Here is a 9,232-nt window from a genome sequence, read left to right on the forward strand (position 1 = left end):
TATTTTATTTTTTTGCTAAGTAAGCCTTCATATTTTCTCCTTCTTCTCCTTCTTCTTCTTCTTTTTGAAGATGGAGGAAACCACCATCAGTCAGCAACTTTATTCAAAAATGGAGGAGGAGAAGGATGTGCAATAAGATAATTAATTTCCATCGAATAAGTGGAGCAAATAAAGAAAATTACAAGCATAAAGGAAGAAGAAACTGCTGCTTCGATGCGGTTCCATAAACATATTTTCATAGTTTAAAGGGAAAGAAGACTTAGAAGAACAGTATCTTAGCGCATCAGCAAGCAGCAAGAAGGATCCCATAGATGCTCATAAAGCAGCTGAAATCTCCATCACATGCAGTCTCCAATTATTTTTCTATCTTTTCTTTCAATAATTAAGTCACCAATTATTTTCTATTTGTTGATCCAATTAGCTGGCTATGTCCAATCATCAATATTGGCTAGAGGAAAATTTATGTTTCATACTAGATGTTGACATGTGCAATATATATATGAGAGAGACGAAGATGGCAAAAGAGAGAGTTGATTGACATGGGATGGATGGCTCTGATTAGAAAGAGAAGAGATCGAGCCAACTGAGATGGAGCAAATCAGTATGATTAAAGGGAGGAGAAACAATAAACTGGAATACGATTTGTATGTGTCGCTCTCATATTTGTACCACTAACATGATAGGATATGGTTGCTACCCGACAAGTGGAACTGTGGAAGGTTAAACTAACCATGCATGAAATTTATGGAAATCTAATCCCAACACTAACAACATGTAGCAAAAGCTAACAGAAAGTTAATGAAATCCAAACTTTTGTTCCTACAACAACCAGCTTTTCAGGCGCCAGCTTTATTTTCCCAACCAGGGCACTTGCTAAATCATCAACAGGAAAGCAATAATATTAAACACTCTTTCAAGTGTGACACATCTTAGAGCTAGCCGGGCCGAGCTCCAAGAAGCCTGCAGAGAAGAGTGCCACGTAGCCGGACCCGGCCACCAAGTTCCTCTCATAGTATACAGAAGCTCCCTTCCCTTTGGGTCCAAGGAATTCCGGCACGATGCACGCCGGCAATGGCGTCGACACCACGTAGACCTTGCACCACTTGGCCACATATCTCTTCATCAGTTTTTCGTCGAGTAAAGGAAATTTAGCATCGAGCAAGAAGTAGCCTCTGGTATCCGTCTTCCCGCTCACAGATAGCTTGCCACATTTTAAGTTCACCGGTGCACCTGCAACAACGAAGAGATGATGATTGTTTAAGATTAGGAAAAAAGAATACTGTGGCCTCATGAGGCCATTTATAGGGTGTAAGCAGCGTGCATTAAGCGAGCAGTCGACGTAGGAGGGACACCTTGTTCCTGCGAGGTCTAAGCTCAAATGCATGGCTTTTCTTTGTTTTGGAGAATAGCAATGGGACTGGCATCTTTCTAAAACAATCTCTCCGAGAAAAACGCTGAGACAATATTCTGTTTGACGGCCACTTCACACTTTTATCGACCAGCTATACGTGCAAGGCTTGTGAAAGGCTAAAGATGCAAATGATATGCAGGTGCAATGCCTTTAGATGCTGTGCTTTTTGCGAGAGTTAATTTTATACAGTAGGACAAATGCATGGGATTAATTCGCTAGCACAGATGATAGGGTTATATGGGCTGTGTACCAGTAGACTCGCACAGTTTCCAGCCAGGGATATAGGGCCAATATGTACTAATATATTATAGAGCTTTTATAACAGGTTTTTCGACAGCAACATGAAGAGAAGGTGGCGGAACAAACCGGGAAGAGGCGAAGCATCCTTGGGCTTAAGATAGCCCGGGAGCTTGCATCTACAGTAGACAACACCTTCTACCGAGACGTTGTACGTCGGCTTTAGGGGCTTGGGTGCCGGCGATGGTGACGGCGAGGGTGGAAATAATTTTCCCACAGGACCACACTTGGCAGGAGAAGGAAGACACCACAGAAAAAGCACCAGAAACTGAAGCCCAAACAGGATTCCCCTCAACCAAGCCATCTTCCCAGCACCAGTTCCAAGCCCTAATGACCAAAATTGGAGCCACCAGAGAGAGCATTTATAGCAGCCACTTGCTAGATTCTCGGCTGTTCGGGTCGGTCAAATTAAAGCGACCTCATGGAGTGCTGTGAATTTATTTATTGTAGTAAAAATATCGGGGTTTGGGCTTAGGATTGAAGCATTTAATTCACGAGACGGTGATGTGATCGGCCAGTCGGTGCCCGGCTGGCTATGCACGGAAATTTGGGAGCGAATCAAAGCGTTTGGTTTTTTTAACGGAACAAGTTGGAGCCCGCCGTGCTGGACACGGAGTAGCGTGTGAGACGCGAGACTTTCCGATCGCGTGGTGGAAATCGGGCCGGTGCGACGTGGGCCGATTGCCATACTTGTACTTGTTAATCATATCGAACCCAACATCAACCGGCCATGTCCTTGCCTTCAGGCTTGAGCCCTTTTTCTATTTTTATTTTAGATTTTTTATATTAATATTCTTTAAATTTTTTTAAATTTGCATGAATATTTTTTAAAATTTATATTTATTTCTGTACCCTTATAAAATACTATTTTTGCACAAATACGATTCTTCTAACACCGTTAATTAAAATTTATTTTAATTAAAAATAAAATAAAATTTTAAAATTATTTTTTTATTTTCCATCATGATCGTCTTATAAATATTTTTTTGCACATCTATCCATTAAGAATATTTTAGTTATTTTTAATTTGAATCTATTAAATTATAAAATAAGTTTGTTTACCTTATAAAAAGCAGGAGCAGCCGGTGCACCAAGGATATAACAACTTGGCTTAGTAACTTAGACCAAGACTCGGATACCTAGGGGCCATCCATTATTTGTGTTAATTAAGTATAACATAAGAATAAGCATCTGCCATGATAATTCTGCTTAGATCGTGTCACCTTGGATGGTAATTTTGCTCAGTTTCATCCCAATATGGCTCTTGGATTGTCACATTAAAATCTATGCTATATGCGACGATCTTTTTTGGTGCATGCACTAGAGAATTTTTATCCTGTAATTCGGCGCATTAAATCATCTATTTTTCTGAATGAATGCCGAAATAATATATCCAGAATCCAGAACATATCATTGCAAAGCTTATATGCCATGAAAAGAGGTCATTTACTTCTTCTATAATTGTACAAATACATCATTTTTGATTATTTGTTGCAGATTGGGGATATCACGATGACTAGAGAAGGAAAATATGCAGTTGAGTTGAATTGGTACCTATGGAGGCGTCAAATTTGATGAATGCGACTTTGTTTATCAGAAGGAAGCAGTTGGTTGCTCAAGGAAGATCCGTAGAAACAGAACTATGGCTTATGATTACTTAATTGTGATTTTTTCTCCTCCCACTGATAGACTTGTGCACGTTAAAAGCCGGATGGCCTTCGATTTGGACATGAGTGAATATTTCTAAGGAACAGCAGTTTGTTTCTGTTGACTAATCTTAATGAGTTCATTCAGATAGACCGTGGAGTCTGTGACCAATACATAATGGGCTACAAGCTAACTCTGTTCATGAGAATCTCTGCAGCTATAAAGCAGCCATCAATGCAAATGTAGATATACCCACTTCTCAAATCTTGCATTTTCGATCTTATGGCTTCCTATTTGCTCATGAAGCAGTTTGCCTTCGATCATTTTTTGTTCCATGGGCCATCAGGGATTCACATGACGAACTTTTGTCCTTCTTAAACCTTTCTTCTTGTGATCAAAAGACTAGGACCATTTCCGTGCTGTGAAATGATGCAAGTCTCATCTCTCTGAAGACTCTAACTTGGATTATAAGGCAAACATGGTGATGGTTGGAAAAGGCATCACTCTTTGCTTCTTATTTCTAACTAGGTGCAACTTCTTTTTGGTCATAAAGCCATGTAGCTCACTGTGTTGCGTATTAAAGCATCTAATGTGGGCAAACTAAAGCATCCAATGATCGAGTGGAAATTGGCTGGAAAGTGGAAGTCGGCATCACAAGCAAAGGTTGACCATTTGTCAAGTAGAGGAGATAAGGAGAGGATTCGGACCAGAGAATAATTAAAAATTGAGGGGGCATGTGGAGTAAAGTCTCCATTCTATTTTTTTGGTCACCTTTATTTCTTTCTGGTTGTGTAAAGGGAATTGTTATTATAACATGGGAGTGAAGATTAGTTGTTCTTGTGTTGATGTGCTATCCAAGTAATTAGTAATTCATTATAATATGAATTGTTGTTTAAAAATTAATTGAATATATACGGTATCATCCTTCAACAAATACATCATTTAAAATTATTTGAGTTAATAATATGATGGATGATGAGTTTTAAACTTCAACAATTGGCCATGCCAAATTCTTTGTATGGAATGGTCTGAACCACATCTTATCATATCAGTCAAAGGGTGTGAGTTTAAAAGTTGGTAACATATTATCACATTTAGTGATTTTTGTATGCTGGACCCTGCATAATGAAATGAGAAAAATTAGCAAGATGAAACATAGCCCATAACCTTCTTTTGATCAAAGGTTTCATTAAGACCATAACTCCTAGTATTTTAAGCCCTTTCTAGACTGGCATCTACCATTATAATGGAAACAATGGTTGTTATTGGCCATTTTGAAATAAGCTAATTTTAAGTTATATTATATGTATTTTTAAATAAAAAATATCATTGATCTATTAAATTATATTTTCTTCTATAATTTTAATATTCGAATATAATATCAACACTTTATATATGATATGTTATAATAGTATATTTTACATAATTAATATTTATATTTTAATATAATATCAAATATTATATGTGATATTATAAATTATAAAGTAATATTTTGTATTATAATATTAATGTTAAATATTAATATGCTGATATCTTTTTTGATAGTATTGCAATAAATATTATATATTTGATATAATAGATAATAATATTATAAAATATTCTTATATAAATTAATTTCAAAAATATATTTTAAAAGCATGAAATAGGCATAAATAATGGGCACAAGCATATTACAAAATGGTTTATATCTGAAAAATAGGCTGCATAGCCTATTTCAAATCTATGCCCATTTCATAAATAATGTTCGCTTATTGCAAATGGACATGAAGTAGTTTATAATCACATACATTCTATAAATAATAGTTTGCTGAAATAAAATTTCAGGATTTATGCTGTAACCAAACATCATTTAAAAGTTTATGTAAGTGGGCACAGTGGAAGGGCATTGAGGGTGTTAAAGGCGCCGCCCCTCTTTATTTACTTTCGGTTGGACGCCTTGGCGAGGGGCGAGGCCTCGGGGGCACCTGCCCTGCCCTCTCAAATGGGAGATGTCAAAGATCGCGCTCGCTCACACACCTTGCATGGGAAAGGAGGGCCCCACTACCAAGTTGCTCTCTGGTCCCTATCGAACAAAGTGGACAAATTACTGTGTCAGGCCAATCGAATTGACCTCTTCAAATACGGACTAGAAATTTGATTGCAAGTAGGGCTGTTCATTTTTTTACTTTCTGGCCATTGGCGATGGGATGGGATGGGCTGGCTACAAGATAAATAGACCTTAGAAATGTGTAGGGGAAATTGGGCAAGGGGTCAATGATCCTGACGTGAAAGACTGGGTCGAAGTTTTCTCTTTGTTTTCTTGCAACGCAAAGACTTGGTTGTGGTCCGCTCCACATCAATTTCTTAAATTCCTGGTCCAAGGGGCCTCCTTCCGTAACCTGCCCGGCCAATGACCAATTCGTGGCTCTAGCCATGTCTCGCCACGAAAAAATGATTGATTTTTTTTTTCCACAGCATTAATCATTAGATCGTATCTTGTATAGATCTTAAAATATTTTAAAAATTTTCATCTATCCATCTGTATAAATTTCAAAGCGATTATTGCATGATTCAATGCTGATTTATGAAAATAGTTGAATCCTTCTTTCACGCAAAAGATGCAATCTTAGTCTTACGGAGGATTGATGTGGCGAGCCAATTGAGAATTTACAAGAGTCTGTCAAAATAGTCATTATACTTTTATAAAATTTTCTCATGATGAGTTTCATATTAATTAATTGCTAACTAGTCCGTATCTCTCTGCTCAGAAAAAAATCTAAGATTCAGATAACGGCATGGTCATCGTATTTCTCGATGAAAAATAAAAATCCTGTGTAGAACTTGCATATATTAGGGTTAGAATTCGCTTAAATGGGTTCCATTAATCAAAAAAAGATAAAAGAAGAAAAAAAAAAGAGACCGAAAACCTACTTTAACAATCATCAATTATTGATTAGTGGGATCCGTCTGAAAATAATAGATAATTCAAGTTTATAGGACTAAATAGAAATAAAAATTTGGAAAGGATCCAGCTCCCTTTCATGTTGGACCTCCTTGTTAATGACTAGATGGACAGCTATGAGATGCTTATATACGATTGCGTAGCAAACAAACTAGTCTTGCGTCTCAATCCCACATCAAGACGTCTTGTAAATAGAAATCACATGAAATATGTTAAAGGGAGCCTGAAGTCAGAGCAAGAAGGTACAGGAGCCATGCGATTCCTGCTGACATGACATCTAGTGATCGGTCCAATTAAGTGCAAATTTATTACGCTCATTTCAGGCAAACCAATCCAACCCTCAACCAGCTCAGTCCGGTCTTTTGACTGCAGTGGAGTACTCAAATGGTTTGATTTCTCGCATGGATGGATGGTCCCACCAAACTCGAACCAGAAAGACCTTTCCCAAATGCTAAAAGGAAGCCAAGCCAAGTGCTTGCCATCCTCATAAGGGGGACATGATGGGCTCCGAGCACGAGCCAAGTGCTTGCCATCCTCAGCTATTCTCCTGCCATTACCACACACTTCACCAAGTTGACCGAGCCATGACGCCACCTCTAAAATTTCCACACGCAGAAGAGCAGCATTCTCAAGCCATTTCCAAGTTTTAGAAAATTCTTTTACTGCCGCATGGAACGAATTGAAGAAAATTTCTCCCTATGCTTCCCTAGCCCTGCTCCTCTCCACTGGGCTCCAGAGGACGTACCCAGCCCAAAGAAAGCCTGTGCCCTACCTGGCTCGTCCCATTTTCTCACATAGGAGGGGAAGGAAAGAGACGGAACGATACAAGATTCCTTTGGCACTCCTTCCAATCAGCTCCTGACAGGCACCAAGTGGCCTTCTTCTATCACTTTATAAGTTAATAAAGCTAGTGTCTTCCTCTAATGATGTTCTTCAGAGAAAGGTTAGGGAGGAGCAATGCCTAAATTTTTCTCCATCCACAGAGCTGCCCGTATAAAACCAGCTCTCAGGTTGGCAAAGATAGAATATTTAACGGTTGCTAATCAATAAGATCTCTTTTTTTTTTCTCTTCTCTTCTCTCTGAAAAATATGGTGAAGCTACCCAAAGAAATTAGTAAATTAGCGCGCATGAACATGGAAGAACGCTTGGAGGAATAAGAAAGTAAATTTTCTCATCGAGTCCATAGGTAAACAAAATCTTATAACCAGATTGAAAGATACAAGAGATAGAGGGAGAGGAGAAAAGGGGAAAAAAACACCACCTTTTGCCCTTCCGGATACCATTCATTTCATATTGGCGGGTTGGTCTGTATGTATCACAGAGAGAATACCGGAGGAGCGAATCAGAGAGAGGAAGAAAGGTAACTCAAATTGGATACAATGGAAGCAGAGGCCTCCCGTAGCCAGCGCCATCTCTCTCCGAGGAAAAGAAGAAGAAGAAGAAGAGATAAAATCCGAATTGGACGAAGTAGTCATAATATTTTCGATAAGGATGCAGCAATCTCAAGCAGAGGAAGCTGAGGCGGAGGAGATTCGCGGCGACGTCACAGGGAAGAGCGGCAGCAGCCGGGGTGGCTCGGCGTCCCTCGGCGTGTTCCTCGGCGACGGGTGCAAGTAGAACCCCTTCTCAGCGATCGCCCGCTCCTCGGCCGACATCGCCGGCGACAGCGACGAGTCCGTCTGCGGCGACCGGTTGAAGGGATCCGGGATCAGCGGCGTGACCGGGCTGAGGACCAGGGCCGAGTGAAGATCCAGCATGCTCGGCGAGAGGATCTCCGGCTGCTTCCTGGGGGAGAAGGCGCCGCCGGCCGGGGAAGCGGGGGCGGAACTGAGGAAGGTGGGGATGAGCGGGCTGATCATTTTGAGATTCTTGAGGCTGCTGCGGCGTTCGTAGAGCTTGAAGACCGGTTTCTTGGGGCCGGTGGCCTTGGCGGCGGGCGGGATCGGGTTCTTGGGTGGCGGGGGGTTAGCGGCGGCGTGCTTGGCGGCGGTCTCGGCGGAGCCGGTGAGCATCTGTACGACCTGCTTGAAAGAGGAGGTGTCGGCCTGGATAAAGGTGGTGGGGTAGGGGTTGGATTCGATGGATCTCGGAATGGATTTCGGCGTTGGAGGCTGTAGATTTGGAGGCGATGCAACCTGTACTGCCGCAATTGTCGCTCCACCTGCGGCCGCTACTCCTTTGCTGCTGGTGCTGGTGCTGCTGCTGCTGGCGGTAGAATTTGGGGAGGTGGGGTGGGATGACAGCTGCTCTCTTTCCTGAGGATTTTGGTTGTGGTTTTCCATTGATCCTACTGTTAAAAATTGGGGGAAAACAAAAAAAAGGAAAGAAAGGTAGAGAGGAGGAGGATGGAGTTGGGGTTGTGGTGATACTGGGGAGAAATAAAGAGAAGAGAGAGAGGAGTTAGAGCTGCATAGTTTGTGTGTGGAAGAAGGGTTAATGAGATGAAAAGAATTGGTATCTCTCCTCTCTTTTATTTCTCTCTCCTGGTGGTGTTGGGATCTGTTTGGTTTGTTCTAGGAAAATGCCCAATACCTTCCCGGAAAATTGCTGTTTTGGAAATGCATGGAATCGGTGCCCAATTGCCCTCGCGATGCCGATTCCAAAAGGGCCGAGAGCCATTGACTTCAGAGCCGCAGGCCCCTTTGGTCGTAATTGTGTCGTAGCTTCGATTGGGATTCCCACTCTGCCCTTTTTATGCCGCAACGCGTTGTTCCCAAGTTAATCATGGTCGTTGAAGTGGTAAGATCGGTCAGGAGAAACCGTAGTGTACGGTCTCTCTCTCTCCCTCTCCAATGCACGCTTTTTTTGTAGTCTGGAATTGATGAGTGCCAGAAAACTTGGTCGCCGAGAAAAATTTGAAGGTCTTCGGAGTAGCTCAATAGAAGGTGCAGCCGTGGAAAGTAAAGGACGGAGAAAGAAAAACAGCTTCTAATCC

General features: G+C 41.1%; 1 protein-coding gene and 1 pseudogene across 2 annotated transcripts; both read right to left on the reverse strand.

Annotated features, from left to right (window-relative positions):
- Positions 1 to 777: 777 nt before the first annotated feature.
- On the reverse strand, positions 778 to 2,030 carry LOC120112576 (uncharacterized). Its single transcript, XM_039132158.2, has 2 exons — positions 1,778 to 2,030; positions 778 to 1,230 (listed from the first exon to the last, which is right to left on the reverse strand). Exons 1-2 carry the CDS (start codon positions 2,010 to 2,012, stop codon positions 914 to 916), a joined length of 552 nt encoding a protein of 183 aa, XP_038988086.1. The 5' UTR covers positions 2,013 to 2,030; the 3' UTR covers positions 778 to 913.
- A 5,419-nt stretch (positions 2,031 to 7,449) lies between these two features.
- Positions 7,450 to 8,958, reverse strand: LOC120107323 (VQ motif-containing protein 4 pseudogene; annotated as a pseudogene). The gene has a single exon (XR_015969031.1). The product of XR_015969031.1 is annotated as a VQ motif-containing protein 4 pseudogene (transcript).
- Positions 8,959 to 9,232: the final 274 nt, after the last annotated feature.

Source organism: Phoenix dactylifera, chromosome 9 (genome assembly GCF_051530095.1).
Source record: "Phoenix dactylifera cultivar Ajwa chromosome 9, Ajwa_hap1_PhDact_Kaust_v1.1, whole genome shotgun sequence".
Taxonomy (NCBI): Eukaryota; Viridiplantae; Streptophyta; class Magnoliopsida; order Arecales; family Arecaceae; genus Phoenix; species Phoenix dactylifera.